This window comes from Oculina patagonica, chromosome 13 (genome assembly GCF_052425735.1).
Source record: "Oculina patagonica isolate OP01 chromosome 13, crgOcupat, whole genome shotgun sequence".
NCBI classification, from domain to species: Eukaryota; Metazoa; Cnidaria; class Anthozoa; order Scleractinia; family Oculinidae; genus Oculina; species Oculina patagonica.
Genome location: NC_135770.1, coordinates 8,537,739 through 8,555,044, shown reverse-complemented (window position 1 = coordinate 8,555,044; position 17,306 = coordinate 8,537,739). Strand labels below are relative to the sequence as shown.

At 40.8% G+C, this 17,306-nt stretch overlaps 4 protein-coding genes across 5 annotated transcripts in view; 2 read left to right on the top strand and 2 right to left on the bottom strand.

The window, feature by feature from the left end:
• LOC144635075 (tumor necrosis factor ligand superfamily member 14-like) overlaps nucleotides 1–17,306 on the top strand; it is a 255,865-nt gene that overhangs the window by 72,440 nt on the left and 166,119 nt on the right. The gene's annotated exons all lie outside the window — the stretch shown is intronic.
• Nucleotides 8,008–9,349, bottom strand: LOC144636218 (uncharacterized). Its single transcript, XM_078495370.1, has one exon. It carries the CDS (start codon nucleotides 9,093–9,095, stop codon nucleotides 8,373–8,375), a length of 723 nt encoding a protein of 240 aa, XP_078351496.1. The 5' UTR covers nucleotides 9,096–9,349; the 3' UTR covers nucleotides 8,008–8,372.
• On the top strand, nucleotides 11,353–13,784 carry LOC144635078 (calcium-activated potassium channel subunit beta-3-like). Its single transcript, XM_078494158.1, has 2 exons — nucleotides 11,353–11,707; nucleotides 13,219–13,784. Exons 1-2 carry the CDS (start codon nucleotides 11,507–11,509, stop codon nucleotides 13,600–13,602), a joined length of 585 nt encoding a protein of 194 aa, XP_078350284.1. The 5' UTR covers nucleotides 11,353–11,506; the 3' UTR covers nucleotides 13,603–13,784.
• The window catches only part of LOC144634903 (lysosomal-trafficking regulator-like), a 73,963-nt gene continuing 71,062 nt past the window's right edge, over nucleotides 14,406–17,306 (bottom strand). Inside the window, 2 exon segments of the mRNA XM_078493946.1 lie at nucleotides 14,406–16,158; nucleotides 16,439–16,510. Coding sequence (XP_078350072.1) covers nucleotides 16,032–16,158; nucleotides 16,439–16,510 — 199 coding nt within the window. The 3' untranslated portion in view covers nucleotides 14,406–16,031.

The window sequence follows — 17,306 nt, the reverse complement described above, 5'->3', positions numbered from 1 at the left end:
TACCTACCTACCTACATACCTACCTACCTACCTACCTACCTACATACCTACCTACCTACCTGCCTACCTACCTACCTACCTACCTACCTGCCTACCTACCTACCTACCTACCTACCTACATACATACCTACCTACCTACCTACCTACATACCTACCTACCTACCTACCTACCTACCTACATACCTACCTACCTACCTACATACCTACCTACCTACCTACCAACCTACATACCTACCTACCTACCTACCTGCCTACATACATACCGACCTACCTAAATACCTACCTACCTACCTACATACCTACCTACCTACCTACCTACCAACCTACCTACATGCCTACCTACATACCTACCTACCTACCTACCTACCTACCTACCTACATACCTACCTACCTACCTACCTACCTACCTACATACCTTCCTACCTACCTGCCTACCTGCCTACCTACCTACCTACCTACCTACCTACCTACCTACATACCTACCTACCTACCTACCTACCTACCTACCTACCTACATACCTACCTACCTACTAAAATACCTACCTACCTACCTACCTACCTACATATCTACCTACCTACCTACCTACCTACCTACCTACCTACCTAAATACCTACCTACGTACCTACATACCTACCTACCTACCTACCTACCTACCTACCTACCTACATACCTACCTACATACCTACCTACCTACCTACCTACCTACCTACCTACCTACCTACCTACCTACATACCTACCTACCTACGTACCTACCTACCTACCTACCTACCTACCTACCTACCTACCTACCTACATACATACCTACCTACCTAAATACCTACCTACCTACATACATACCTACCTACCTACCTACATACCAACCTACCTACCTACGTACCTACATACCTACCTACCTACATACCTACCTACCTACCTGCCTACCTACCTACCTACCTACCTACCTACCTACCTACCTACCTACCTGCCTACCTGCCTACCTGCCTACCTACCTACCTACCTACATACCTACATACCTACCTGCCTACCTACCTACCTACCTACCTACCTACCTACCTACCTACCTGCCTACCTGCATACCTGCCTACCTACCTACCTACCTACCTACCTACCTGCCTACCTCATACCTGCCTACCTACATACCTACCTACTCCTACCTACCTACCTACCTACCTACCTAACCTACCTACCTACCTACCTACCTACATCCTACCTACCTACCTACCTACCTACCTACCTACATACCTACCTACCTACCTACCTACCTACCTATCTACATACATCCTACCTACCTAAATACCCTTCCTGCCTACCTACCTACCTACCTACCTACCTACCTACCTACCTACCTACCTACATCCTACCTACCTACCTACCTACCTACAAAACTACCTACCTACATACCTACCTACCTACCTACATACCTACCTGCCTATTTACTTACCTACATACATACCTACCTACCTACCTACCTAACTGCCTACCTGCATACCTACCTAACTACCTACCTATATACCTACCTACCTACCTACCTACCTACCTACCTGCCTACCTGCCTACCTACCTACCTGCCTACATACCTACCTACCTACCTACTTACCTACCTACCTACGTCCTACCTACCTACATACCTACCTACCTACCTACCTACCTACCTACATACCTACCTACCTACCTACCTACCTACCTACATACCTACATACCTGCTTACCTGCCTACCTGCCTAACTACCTACCTACCTACCTACCTACCTACCTACCTACCTACATACCTACCTACCTACCTACCTACCTACCTACCTACCTATCTACCTACCTACCTTCATATCTACCTACCTACCTGCCTACCTACCTACCTTCCTACCTACCTATCTACCTGCGTACCTACATACATACCTACCTACCTACCTCCCTATCTACCTGCCTACCTACCTACCTACCTACCTACCTACCTACCTATCTACCAGCCTACCTACATATCTACCTACCTACCTACCTACCTACATACCTACCTACAACCTACCTACCTACCTACCTGCCTAACTACATACCTGCCTACTTCCTACCTACCTACCTATTACATCCTACCTACCTACCTACATACCTACCTTCTCCCAACCTACCTACACCTATCCTATCCTACTACCTACCTACTACCTACCTACTACCTATATACCTGCCTACCTACATACCTACCTACTACCTACCTACCTACAACCTACCTCACTACCTACCTACTAACACCTACCCCCACTACCTACCTACCTACCTACCTACACTACCTACCTACTAAACTACCTTCTCCCTACATCCTACCTACCTACCTACTGCCTACTCCTACTCCTCCTACCTATCTCCTACCTACCTACCTACCTACCTACCACCTACTAATACCTACCTACCCTACTCCTCCTACACTACCTACCTACTACCTCCACTACCTAACATACTCCTACTACATATGCCTCCTACCTCCTACCTACACCTACCTACTACCTACCTCCCTACATCCTACTACCTACCTACCTATACCTACTACACCTACCTACCTCTACCTACTCCTACCTACTACCTACCTACCTACCTACCTCCCTACATACCTACCTACACTACCTACCTACCCCTACCTACAACCCCTCCCTACCTAGCTAATCACTGCCTACTACCTATCTACCTCTTCCCCTACTCCTCCTACCTACCTACCTACCACCTCCCCTACCTACCTACCTACCTACCTACCTACCTACCTACAACACCTATCCCCTACAACCTACCCACTACCTACCTACTCCTACCCTACTATTCTACTCCTACCTGCCTACTACCTACTACATTCCTACTACTACTACATACCTACATACCTACTACCTACTACCTGCCTACTACACTACCTACCTACCTACCTACATACCTACCTACCTACCCTACCTACATACATAATCCTACCTACCTACCTACCTACTACTACATACCACTACATCCTACCTACCTACATACCTACTACTATCTACCTGCCTACCTTCAACTTACCTACCTACCTGCCTACTACCTACTACCTACTATCTACCTACGTCCTACATAATACCTACCTACCTACCTCCCTATCACCTGCCACCTACTACCTACTCCCTACATCCTACTACTACTACTACCTATCTACCTCCTACCTACATACCTACCTACCTACCTACCTACCTACCTACCTTCTACTACTACCTACTACATCTACACTACTACTATCTAATAATCCTCCTATCCTCTCTACCCTAACCTCCTACTACCTACAACTCTACCTCCCTAAACCTACCTCCTACCTACCTACCTGCCTACTCCTACTCCTACTACCTACCTACCTCCTACCACCCCTACTATTCTATGCCTACTACATACTACATACCTACCTACCTACTACTACAACTATCTTACTACTACTACTACCTACTACCTACTAAACCCTCCACAACTTCTACCACTATCCTCTCCTACCTCCTACTATCCTGCCTACTACTACCTACCACCTACTAACTCTACCTATACTACCTGCCTACCTACTACTACCTACCTACCTACTCCCTACAACTACCTACTACTCCTACTACATATCCTACTCCTCTACCTACCTACTCCACCCTACCTACCACTACTCTTCTCCTACCTACCTACCTACCTACCTACCTACCTACCTACCCCTCCACCTACTACTACTACTAACTTACTACTACATACTACCTCTCCACATCTACCTCTACCTTCACCCCTACTCCTCCTACCTATCTACCTCCTACTCCTCTACCTACCTACCTACCTACCAATCTTCCTACTACCTACTACCTACATACCTACATCCTCCTATCCTCTACACTACCTACCTACTCTACATCCTCTACTACTACCTACTACCTACAAATCTACTACTCTCTACTCCTACCTACCTACCTACATCTCTACTCTACACCTCCTCCTACCTACTAACTACTTCCCTACATTCTTCTATATACTATACTACCTACAAATCCTACTCTCTACCTACAACTCTCTACTACCTATCTATACTACATCCTATCCTCTACCTCCTACTACTACCTACCTACCCTTCTACTACATTACTACTACCTACTCTCCTACTACATACTACCCCTACCTACCCCCAACCTACTACACTCTCCTCCTCTACACTCCCTACCTCCTATTTATTCACCTACACTACCTCCTCTCTTTTCTATCTTTTCCTATCTATCTTTATAACCTCTCCTCCCATTTTATACTACATCTATCCCCCTAATCTACACCTAATACTACTCTACCTACTACTATCTACTGCCACTACTACCTAATACTATACCTCAACTACCTAACTACTTTCCTACCTCATCCTACTCCTACTATACTACTCTACCTCCTCTACTCCCCCCCTACCTACCTCTACTACTACTACTACCTCCCTATACTACCTCTCCTCTCTATCTATTTCCAAACCTACTATCCTATCCTACTAATACACCCCTACTCCTACCTACCTCTCTCTCCTACACTACATCCCTCTATTTTCCTCTCCTCCTTTACCTTCCTTAACCCTTTTTTCATTCTTCTTTAACCTCTCCTTACATTTATATTACAACTTACCTACCTCTATAAATTTTTACTATCTACCTCTTTATAAATCTCTACTACCTACCTTTACCTCTAATCCTATCCTTACTACCCCCTACAATTCTTTAATTATCTCCACTTCTCCTACCTTATCCCTACATACTATTTATATATACATCTCTACCTACCTATTTTTAACACTATACCAACTAACTTACTTACACTACTACTATATCTACACTACTATACTACTACCTACCTACAACATACCACCTACTACCTACCTACTAAACCTACTACTACTACATATACCTACACTACATATACTACATACTACCTCTACCTACCCTATACCTACACCCTACTACTAACTAAACTACTATCCTACCTACACTCCACTACCTATCAACTATACCTACCTACTACCCTACCTAACTCCTACCTCCTACTACCTACACCCACCCCTACTACACTATCTCCTCCTACTACTACCTACTACTACCTACCCCCTCCTACTACTACCTACCTACATCTACTACTACTAAACTACCTATCTCCCTACATACCTACCACCTACCTACCTACTGCCTACTCCTACTCCTACCTACCTACCTCCTACCCCTACTACTACCTACCTACCTACTAAACCCTACCTACCTACCCACACATCTAATATATATACCACCACCTAAAATATACCTACCTACCTACCTACCTACTACATCTATACTATACCTACTACTATATACTACCTACATCCTACCTACTACTACCTACATACCTACATACTCCTACCCCTACCTACAATACTATATTCTCTCTACTACTACTACTACCTACAACAACCTACCACCACTCCTACCTACCTACTACATACCTACCTACTACCTACCTTCCTATACTACCCTTACCTACCACTAATAAATCTACCTACCTACTACCTTAACCTATACTACCCCTACATACTACCTACCTACTACCTACTCCTACCTAACTACTACTACATACCTATCTACCTACCTCCTACCTACCTACACTTACCTCCTACACTACCTACCTACCTCCTATCCTACCCCTACTACCTACTACCTATCACCCTACCGCCTACCTACCTGCCTACCTACCTACCCACCTACCTACCTCCTTCCCTACCTGCCTACCTACCTACCCCCTACCTACCTACTACTACTACATACCTACCTACCTACCTACAACCTATATCTCCCTACAACCTACCACCACCTACCTACCTCCTACTCCTACCTCCTACCTACCTATCTACCTGCCACTCCTACCTACCACCACCTACACACACAACACCTACTACACCAACTACAACCACCTACCACCTACCTACCTCCTACTACACTACCTACCTACCTACCTACATACCTACCTACCTACCTACCTACCTACCTACATACATACCTACCACCTACCTACCTACACCTACCTACCTACCTACCTACCCATACCTACCTACCTACCTACATTACCTACCTACCTACCTACCTACCTACCTACCTACTACCCTACCTACCTACCTACAACCTACACCTACCTACCTGCCTACCTACCTACGTACTTACCTCCTACGTACCTACCTACCTACCTCCTACCTCCTACCTGCCTACCTACGTGCCTACCTACCTATCTACCTGCCTACCTGCCTACCTAGCTGCCTACCTACCTACCTGCTTACCTACCTACCTACCTGCCTTCCTGCTTACCTGCCTACCTACGTACCTGCCTACCTGCCTACCTACCTGCCTACCTACCTATTTTACCTACCTACCTACTTACCTACCCACCACCCTTCCTACCTACCTACCTTCCCACCAACTTACCTACCTACCTACATCGTTCTATTCTTTTACGGGGAAATAAGAACTCACAATTGACCTTTCTTCCAATGTGTGGTTTCATAGCTCAGTTGATTTAGCATCGCACCGGGCACAGGAGCATTTATTTTTTAAGTCCACTTTAAACACATAGGGCCGACTATTTCATCAAAGTTTAAACACTGTTTATGAAAAACATTGTCTAACCGATGTTTAAACCATGAAGGGCGATTATTTAAACGTTGTTTTTCCATGACTTTGTTTACAGGGCGTCTAAACACTGACTAAGAAACAATAAGAAGACCTGCTTAGAGGTAGGTTTAAACGCGGCTGCTTAAAAATGTTGTAGGTCAGCCCTTTTAAAATAAGCGGTCAATTGCGCTACAAACAGTTAAGGAAGTATGTCAGTCGATGTAGTACAAATGTAAGACGAATTTGACGCCTTAAGGACAGATTTAACCTTTTACCCCCCCCGATGGCGACAATTTACAATTTCGTTTTCGTTTCGAATCTTCAATATCAGTCAAGAAAAGAACTGTAGGGTCGTAGCTAAAAGCCCTGAGGTAAAACTTGAGTCAAATTTTTTCAGAATTTCTTCACAAGCCTTTGCCTTTTTTGTTAATGTTTTTCTGTCGTATCCTTTATTTTCCACATCTGGATTTTCTATCCCTAATTCCACCAATAAAAGCTTTTCTTTTCGCTAAAATTGTTGTTTGACCGGACTTAGAACCCATACTGTGTCAAAATCTCCAGTTTCAAAATGTGCATACAAATGTCTCAACCAGCAATGCACTTTCTTTTTTTTTCTTTTTTTCTCTAAACGCTATGTTTTTTGTAAGTTGTGATTTGTGAGATAATCGAAATAAAGTTTTATTCATTGTTTAGGTCAAATGAAGCAGCTTTATATCGGGTTAACTTTTTTCGGCCCAGTGGCTGTCATTATGACTAAGCCTAATTTTGTGACAAACATTTTTTCATTTTTTGAAAGAAATTGTTTCGGCCGGTTTAGGATCTTGCGTTAGCTGTAGTCAAGTTTGATTTTTTTTTACAATCTCTTGTGTGCGATTTAGGGTTTTAGGGTTTTCGTACGCTAAGAAATGTGTGTAGTAGAACCAGTCGCCATCTTTTTTGGTATGATGGCCGGATTATAATTGCGGCTCCTAAGGCTGATTTACATAATTCATCGACGAGCTTAATTGCATTGCTTGGAAACAATTGTTTGCTTGTCAAAATTTCGCTGAATAGACGAGACCATAACAAAACAAGATTGATTTGTTTTGGGACGTAATGAGCCGTAAAATTGCCAACTTTTCTTTTTAAACTTTACTTTCAAGTTGTAACTTTAGATCAAGTTCCCTCATCATTGCTAGTTCAATTGTTGTTAAAACAAGTTATAACTTAATAAACGTTTTAAAGCTTCAAACCAAGCATGTGTGGTGCTGCATACTATTCTAGATGAAAGCAGTCTAAAGAGGTCATTATGTACAAGTTTTGTTATATTTGTTTTGTACATTGAAAGGACGCTCAGAAGATTAGCAACTCGCAATATAATTGAAAGAACCACACAATATATTAATGTTAAATAAAATCGACTATACATATGGTATGTCTTTATTGTTAAGCCGTGAAATTTCTAAGAAAATTACAAACAAACTGACAAACAACTGCCACGCTGTCAATTGTAAAAATACCGAATATTATACGAGGTGTAATAAATAAACAACCTATAGAATTAAAGGCTAAGTGCAATATTTGCCAGTGAAAACCACTTCGGTCTGAAATTCTTTCAATGTGCAATACTTTATCTATATTTTGAGTTTATCAAAGGTTTCATTTGTCAAGAACAGTTTAGTTGTATGTAATTTGGAGGTAGCTTTAAGACAAGCATCTTTCCAACAGTTGGCATAAATCATCTCTACCGTTAAAGAGCTAGAAACTTTAACTTAATTTTTGTAATAACCCTTTCTGGCCCTTTTCGACTTTGGAAATCTTTTGCATCTCCAGTTTTCAGAAGTCGCCACAAAAACGGCATTTTTTCTTTCCCGATGTGAACTGTCTTCGTAATGTCTTTCGGCAGCGGTTTTCGTGTCTCTTAGAGTCAAAGGTACGTTATAAACAATGTTCGCTACTTTTGAATGCCGCTTGATTGCTTTCGTGTCACTATTATCCTCCCCCGAATCACCTCTCGCTAATCGTACGTTTCGAACAGTACGTTTTCCAGACGAATCTTTAATCTTTGGAAAACCAATGAGCCAGTTATGAAATTGCGACTCCTTCGAAATGGACCGCTTCATTATTTGCGGTATGTTAGCGACGTTACACGTGATGGCAGGAAACGACTCATGACTTCTTTCCGTGCTAAAAGAACGAAGTAATCTTTGTTTCTCCTTAGTTGTCCATCCTTGATAAGATTTCTCTCTGCTCAGCGACGGTAGCTGGAGTTGTGTTTTCGCCTCTCTAGCGAATCGTTTCCTATCTCTGAACATCTTGATCAAGTCCTCTTTGACTTTTCTTTCTTCAAACTTATAGTCGATATTAGTTTGTACTCTCTCTTTCTCTATTTCTTGTTCAGCGACTTTGAGCTTCTTGGTCCTTTCTTGAAAAATCGTCAGAGCTTTGTCGTAAACGGATTGGTGCCCTTTTGCCATGGCTCTTTGCAAGTCCATCACTTTGGAAAGCTTATTTTCAATAATAAACAAACCGTACAATCTGTACGGACTAAACTCTTATTTGTTGTGAAGAAATCATTTATTCTGCCTCACAAACCATCCAAATTGGCCATTTAGCTCCCCAATCTTTGCTGTTAATTCACTTAAGCTTCAAGACGTAAGTTAACTCAAATTAGGGGACGTTGCTAGCGTATTTGCACGACTTATATTTGTACCACAACAAACGAGGCATTGACAATAACTAAAGACTCCAAAGTGGCGGTTGATCACGTTGTTCGTCAAAAACTCACTCAGCCGTTAAGAAATGTACAATAGTCGAAGAAAAGGACATTAATTTAAAGTCATTAACATAACAGTATTCCATATTTAATCTTCTAATCAATACAATTTTGAGTCAACACTTTAAAAAGAAGCCAAAAATAGAGTTCTAGTGATTTAAAAATTGTAAGCAACAAAAGAAACGAGGTAAATTTTTAATGCATGGGCAAGGGGGTCGATCTAGTTTTTACTTACATAAAATATAACTGTTGTTTTTTTTTTGTAATGTATCCCGCGGAGTCGATTTTGATACATTTTTCGAAAGTAAACCAGCATGCGCATGTGATATTTTTCGGTTCAAATTATTACTCGTGTTTTTACAAGGGACTAGGAAATATTTTCCTAGCAGCCCCAGTATTGTTACATTTAAAGTTCTTCTCATTATCATTTGATGAATTTTTCTTCCTTTTCTGTCATTCGCTGGAAAGCACTGCCTGCCTACAAATAATGGTCTGCTCATGCGCTTTACTTTCTGACAGTGATTTGCTGCTAGTACTTTTCTGCCCATGCGTAGTTGTGTCCAATTATGAGGAAAATAGCAACCCTTTTTCAGATTTATCGGATAGTGATTTGAACGTTCTATAAGACCAAAAACAAACTCATTTCAAGTATTGAACTCGGTTATCGACAGCTAGCGAACACGTTTACGTTTGGGAATTGCGGCAAGTCAGCGAGTAAGTCTAGAAGTCTAGCAAGGAAGCGCGAAGCTATTCTCGCGTCTCCGCTACTCACTCGGGCTTGCTTCACTCCTTTCGATCGCTCACTCGTTCACTCACTCATTCACGGGCCCGCTTGCAGGATAAGTTTCTGCTCGCCACTGAATAATATCACGATATTTTGCTCAACCTCGTCCAATGATTGTTAGTTATCTTTATTCTTATCGGCTTAGAACATGCAGCTAATACTCTAATTTACAAATTGTTCCCAAGACCTACATTCTTTTGAATATAAGTCGGCTGAACTTTTCTAAGAGGACAAAAATTATCTCTGTAGACATTTTCACTTTTGAAGAGCATCCATCTTAAAACGAAACATTTTAATAACTGACAAACTTAAGAAAAAACAAGGCTATTTGTGGGAAATTGAAGTTCACTGTTGTCTGCTATTTCTTTTCCCTTAAATTTTGCCCATTGCGAATTAGTTCCCTTTCATAGCTACAAATCAACGTAGCTTGAGTCATAAATATTCTTAGAATCTTCGATCTTTTCAATTTGTCTCGCGTTTACATGAGACCGACCTTTAAAAACTTTAAGAGAAATAACATAATTCCTATGCTTTTCATTTGTTTAGGTTTGCTACGAAAGACTAATTTTTCGCCCATTTGTTTTATGGCAAGGTGGGCTGCCTCATTTACTAGCTAACACCCCTCTGTAACAGACCCAGTGGAATCTTTATCTTCACCGGGTTTTCGGAAAAAAGTCACTGGGTTGGCCAATTTTCCACTGAGTCGGCTTTTTGGGCTCGTTTTTTAAATAGTTTTATTCGACAAAAGTCAGCCCGCACAATCACTGGAGAAGCATAAAAATAGGCGGGTAAGATCAAAATATTCGCTGGGTACCGGGTAGACTAAATTTTCACTGGGTGGGGGAAAATAATCCACTGAGTGGGGTTCCACTGGATCTGTTACAGAGGGGTGTTAGCGAGAGTCAGCTCCCCACCCCTCCCCGCGTCAACATCGAACTGTTGAAATCTAAGAAAAATTAAGATAAAAAAAATTCACAAATTTCATGCAGCTGCAAAACTGGACAATGGGAAGTTGATATCCCGCTAGACAGCTTTTGTCTTACATTTTAATCTCACAGCAGACTCCTGAATAAAAATGGCATCGCACGCTAATTTCATTAACATCTTTTTGTGCCAAGCTACCAGTGCGGGTCCTCTCCTTTGAACCATGTCCAAACCGTTTAGGCGATAGATATTAAAAAATAGAAATGCCTTCAAGTTGCAAAACCTTGCTCGCTTCTAACTTAAATCGATTTCTGTGCATTCGATTTTCTTTCCTCCTAGTTGCTGTGGGCTTTGGTCTCCTCGTTTACTATGGAATCACAGTTGTTTTGCCCGCGTCAAGAGCAAGCCATTTCCAGAAGACAATGTGCTTCGTTAATTTCAGCGCATTCGACGGTGAAGAGATCTGTGACTGTGGAGGCGGCTTTCCACTCAGTTCTTGTTATCCCTGCCTCAAGATCCATGTTTATTTCAGCACAGAAAAGAGCAAGAAAGTTGCAGAAAATTCCAGTACGAACGGTCAGCAGTCAGTTCTGTACAAAGATGTAAGCAGCATTAGCGGCAAGGTACGCAATTAGCTTAACTTATAAACACCGTCTCATAATTTACTATAGTTGTCATTAAGTCATAACTTAAGACTATGTTACGGTCGTTACGTAGCGCAAATTTCATAACTGATCTACGTTAGGGTTTAATTTAATTCAAAATAATAATCTGCAGTTATAATTACCTGAATGATCTGCGGTTTGCTTCGGGAATGTTAGCGTGATTTTGTTTGAACGTTTGCCCCCGCTGTGGCACAAATACGGGACACCAAAGGGCCTGCGGGGAAATTATTTGTTAAGGGGCACCAATTAAATAACAATCAAATTTATATCAAAATGAGCAATTGTTAGTAGTTTTAAGGTTGTGCTTTTATTTTATTGTAAAGGTATGATATATTTATCTTCCAACGTCTCCTCGCCTTCCTTTCCCTCATTAACAACGCTAAAGTGGGACTGTTAAGTAAAAGGTAAGGTAACCACATGGGCGTCCTTTATCTGGTGGCACTGAATTTAATTTTTAGATCTATACGCCCTTTTTAGAGGTTTAGGGGTTTTTTCTATTCCGGTCACGTGACTTGTCAAATATGGCCGTGTTTTGAAACTTTTGAAGTACTCTTCAATTGAACAAAGTTAATTGTGCACAAATCTCATCCGTAGGAGGTTTGGTTTCCAAAAGTTAACTGTCAGAAATCTTTCTTAGCAACAAATTGGTAGTTAAGAAGGACCCCCTTAACAGTCCATAATATTAAAAATAAATTGTTTTAATATTAAAAAAATGAAAAAAAAAAAAAAAGATTTGGTGATGTGAATTCAACATAGCCTCCTCCGCAGGCGTCTCAAATTGAAAAGAACCGAAGAAAACGAGAGAAACGCGAAAACAATGGGCTCGGGCTTCCTGTGTTTGTGCCGGAAGCGCGGAACCGAAAGCGCGGGGGTGGAAGAGGGAAAGGAGACGCGTCTCTCCTCCCCTCTTTCTTTCCTCTCCTCCCCTCCCCCTTACGGAAATTTGTTTCTCGCGCTTCCGGTTTGCATAACACAGGAAGCCCAAGACAGTATTTCCGCGTTTCTCTCGTTTTCTTCGTTCTTTTCAATTTGAGAAGCCTGCGGAGGAGGCTAAATTCAACACCTGCTGGGCCTGTTTAAGGTTCCTTCGCAGACGTTCTTTGGGCTCGTCACGCGTTTTTCCCGTGACAAGCCCAAAGAACGTCTGCGAAGGAGGCTAGACCTGTTATAAACGGAAAAGGAAAATTTCCTTTCCATCTTCATGCAACTTTACTAAATATTGCATCAATAAATTAAAGCTATACAAGCATAGTTCCTTGGCGTTCTCGACTCGGTTTATTTGAGCCTAGACTCTACTCTGATCGGTGACGTCACCGGTCTTGCTTGCTTCCACCCCAGGCTTCGCGCCCGCGGTCAACGACACCCCAGTTTCAGCCTTCGCGAAAGTGTCTTGGTACTATGTTGGAAACCCATACAAAGGCAAAATTACAACTTACACTTTTAATGCCGTATCCTTTACATTTATACAGTGTACCTTCAGACCACCATCCTGCTGCTCCCGTTCCAAAGAGGAAAATCGACAACAGGTCTTGGACTTCATGGAAAAGAACGGCCAGAATGCTTCCTGGATGGCATGCTATTACAATAGGTTCAACCAAACGGAAGTTATAGCGACAACTGGAAACTACAAGTTGTCGATATTTATGTCGCTTTTCTGGCCATTACTAGTGATTATTTTAGGCTTCAGTTTGATGAAATACATAAAACACCTTCAGCCGGGAAAAGCAAAGGGGTCAACAACGGAAGAGAGAAGACGTATGCTAGTTTTTAGCACTCTGACTGCATTTCTTCGAACTGAAGGGCAACCTGCAGCGTACCTTGTGTCTAGGTCACGGAATAATGGTCTAGTCTAGCTCTGGATATGCATTTTAGTACACAATTTTACATAGATAGTTCAAAGTGTATTCAGAAGTAATAGCAAGCCGTTGACGAAGGAGCTCCTCAAGTCACGTCTTTTAAAGTGGCACTCTCTCCGGACCGTGTCGGCCGTCTATTTTGTAGTTGTATAACTTTTAATAAAGTTCTGGATTTCTCACTGGCGAGTAACACTGGAGCTTTTATCCGCAGAGTCCGATCTAAATGACGTCAATATTCGTTGCCATGGCAATGTAAAAAGAGGTCAATAATAACCGAGATTTGACTGTTTGAGCCTAGTAACTAAGTCAATGGTTTTGTTTTGATATATTTTTGTATAATCGCCAAAAAGAAACATTTTAAAAAAATAAACTTCAATGACTTTCGGTTTAGTTTAGAACCACATTAAAACCATGTAACATAACATAGATGTCGTTACACCCGCTTTCAGTGTTACGTGCATAGCTATCTTTTCACATCCATCAGTCGACGTGCTGTTTAAGATGTGGCAATCAAAACCGATGTATACAGGTGTTGGTTTCATGCAAATGAGCTCACAAGGTTATGCAAGTGGGCTGTGATTGGCGGATTTCGATCCGTCTTGTTTGTTTAGCGCGTCGAAACATGGATGTCGATAGAAAGCCGCTATGTACGTAATACTAAAAGCGGGTGTAAAAAATAATAAAAATGTTTCTTATGCCAATAAAACAAAAATCTATCACAACAAAATTGAAAAATTGAAACAATAGAGGCAGTGGCGCATCCCAAAGAGAATTACGTGTAAATTAAAATACACGACATCAAACTTCTAAAGAGATATTTTAATCCTGATAACAGCGTTTATCATTACGAAATTCATACACAAAGACTATTATACATCGATAGGTTTAAAAGAAAATGGAATTCTAGCTAGATAACCTTTTATACACCATAACTCACTATAAAGTAGCTCGATTACTCTTCCTTCGAATTCATCTAATTTGCATTTCAGCTTTGCAGATGCAGGCTAAAGCTTGGCAAAAAATCTTGTATTCCCCCACAAGTTTAACTCTAGTATGAAAAAAAAATAACCTACAATTCTCTGAAATATCCTTGTTCCCCTTTGTAACTTTGAGAAAATATAATTTGCATTTAAAATTATGTACTTCAAATATAAGCTTCGAGTTAGTTTAATGCCGCGGGCTCATGTGAGCAGGAATGCCCTGTTATGAATATAGTAAGCCAGCCAAAACTTTATTGTCTTTGCCACTTACGTCATATGAAATGTTTTAAGAAACTGAAAAGAAATGTACTATAATGAGAATAAAGAGCAAAGCAAAAACCAAGACCCTTTTTATTATTCACTTATGACTTTTTGTCAGCTTGGTCTTATTTGAGAAGTCCTCTTTGATAGTGCCCCTTTATGTTAATTTTAATTCCCACCCCTCCCTCCACCAACTGTCAATTTCTCAGTCTAACTTTTAAATTTCAAAATTATTCTACCTTTCATAAACACCAATTTCCCCCAAGCGAGAATGGCAAGTTATTAAAGCAAGCGAATACAATTAAAATTCGATGTCAATCTTTGGGCTTACTGAACAACTACTACAAGATACAATTTTTTCTTCGGTTATTTAATATTTATCAATATCGTGCGAAAACGCAAATAAAGAAAATTTAATTTTAAACGGTCGAATGCATACAAAAGAAACAGAAAAGAATTATTACAAAACTGGGGAAAATAGAAGAAATAATTATTCCAATAAAAATATATTTGCGTGTTCTCGTTTTCTGAACGTAATAATGAATAAATTTATTTTGAGCTGTTTGAAAGAATCTGATTCAGTGCGAAGATTCTCTTGTCTGTGGACTTAAATTCTTGATATTTTATACTATATTTTATATAACAATTCTCTTAATGACGCTTCAATTTTAATATAATTATAAAAATATTTAAGTGTATCATAAACTGAAAAACGTCATAAGCTGGCGATAACATTATTAATATCACTACACATTAATTTGCAGAGAAATAATTTAAATGTAGCATCAAAAAACTTCCTAACACTTATTTTCATCTATTAATGATAGCCAATTCCGTTTTGGGGGGCAATGAAAAGAACATAAATTTTTGCACTCCTTGCTTATTTTGTCGACTTTTCCGCCATTCTTATCTTGTACGCACAGACTTATATGCATTGTAAATAATTGTGCAACGTCATTGACAACAATTGCCAAGGGGATAAATGCCGTAATTCCTACTCTCTTTCTAATTTTTTTTTTTGTTACAGCTTAATTAATTCTTTTACTCACTATTGTACACGGGTGCATCATAATTTAAGGCACAACGGGAAACAAATTCCGTATTGCCCGCGTTACAAAAATTATTTAATACCAGACTATTACTATTGATAATGACAACATGTAATTATAGAGTTAACAATTTTAACTATCCTCGCTGAAATACCGTGATCACTGGGGGCTTGGTGTAGATTTGGTCTCTTCTCTGCCATACCACGAGTTTTCCGGGAGTGTTAACAGCAAAAAGCCGTTGGCTGTCCTCAGAGAAAGTCAGACTAAAGCAAGAAAAGAGAACTAATTTAGACGGATTCCGCTCAAACTTCGAGCCTTTTCTTCAGCGGCGAAGCAGCGAGAAGATTGGTGAGGAGTCGAGTTTCGCCCGCGATTTCACATCCGCCCCTTAATCGCGAAAGCTACGCAGGTTACTGTACTAAGGGATAAGCGACTGCTTGATAATCCTTTTGCTTTTTTTCAAGGACCTAAGGTTTGAAATAAGCGTCAATAGAATCAAACAATATCTAATTATTGGCGCCCAGAAAAACAAAGAAATGTTACCTTGCTACTTGATACAAATGCTGGTCTGGAGCAATGTCCCGGATGTGACCCAGGTCCCACGTGCTCCATAACCTGCGTTTACAAGGAGACAAACACAATCATCTAATTATACTCAAAATTCGATCTGCACATCGATGTTAAAGGTAAGGTCAAGTCTCCGTCTAGCCAAGTGGCCCATACCGACAGAGCGTATCCCAGTTTCCTTAGCATTAAGCGACTAGGAGGATTTTTACGCCTCCCTGGCCTGGATGTGTTGCCCCCAGTATTAATTTTGCCGGTACCCATTTATACACCTGGGTGGAGAGAGGTTTGATGAGAGTCAAGTGTCTTGCCCAAGAACACAACACAACGACCCCGGCCAGGGCTCGAACCCGGACCACTCGATCCGGAGTCCGGCGCGCTAACCTTTAGTTCACCGCGCCTCCCACAAATCATCGATATTATTATTAAATAAATTGTCCCGATGTTTAAAGTCATTTTGATCATCTGTACATAACAGATATACTGGTTTTTTTTTATTCAACAAAATATCACGCTGCCCATATAACTTATAGTAAGAAAGTTACTGCTATCAGTCATGGGCTATTATTCAACAAATTATTTCACTGACCATTTAAGTTATGATCAGAACGTTTTTGCTATCCATCGTTTGAACACAACAGATATCCTGCACTACTATTCAATAAATTTGCAAGATGCCCATGTATAGTCAGAAAAACATAACAGAAAATCCTGCGATATAAATGGGTTGCCAAGAAGGTCCGAAGTTTTGCAAAGCGCTGCATAACCACAGTATTTTTAACTGTAAAATATTGCTTTTAGCTCTAAAATACTGTTTTCGTTGACAGTTTGTTGAAAATAAAATAAC

Excerpts from the sequence above, each read along its gene's own strand:
- LOC144636218 (XM_078495370.1), bottom strand. The coding sequence starts at position 9,095 with ATGGACTTGCAAAGAGCCATGGCAAAAGGGCACCAATCCGTTTACGAC.
- LOC144635078 (XM_078494158.1), top strand. The coding sequence starts at position 11,507 with ATGTGCTTCGTTAATTTCAGCGCATTCGACGGTGAAGAGATCTGTGAC. Across the intron at positions 11,708-13,218 it reads TAAGCAGCATTAGCGGCAAG|TGTACCTTCAGACCACCATC; the intron begins GTACGCAATTAG and ends ACATTTATACAG.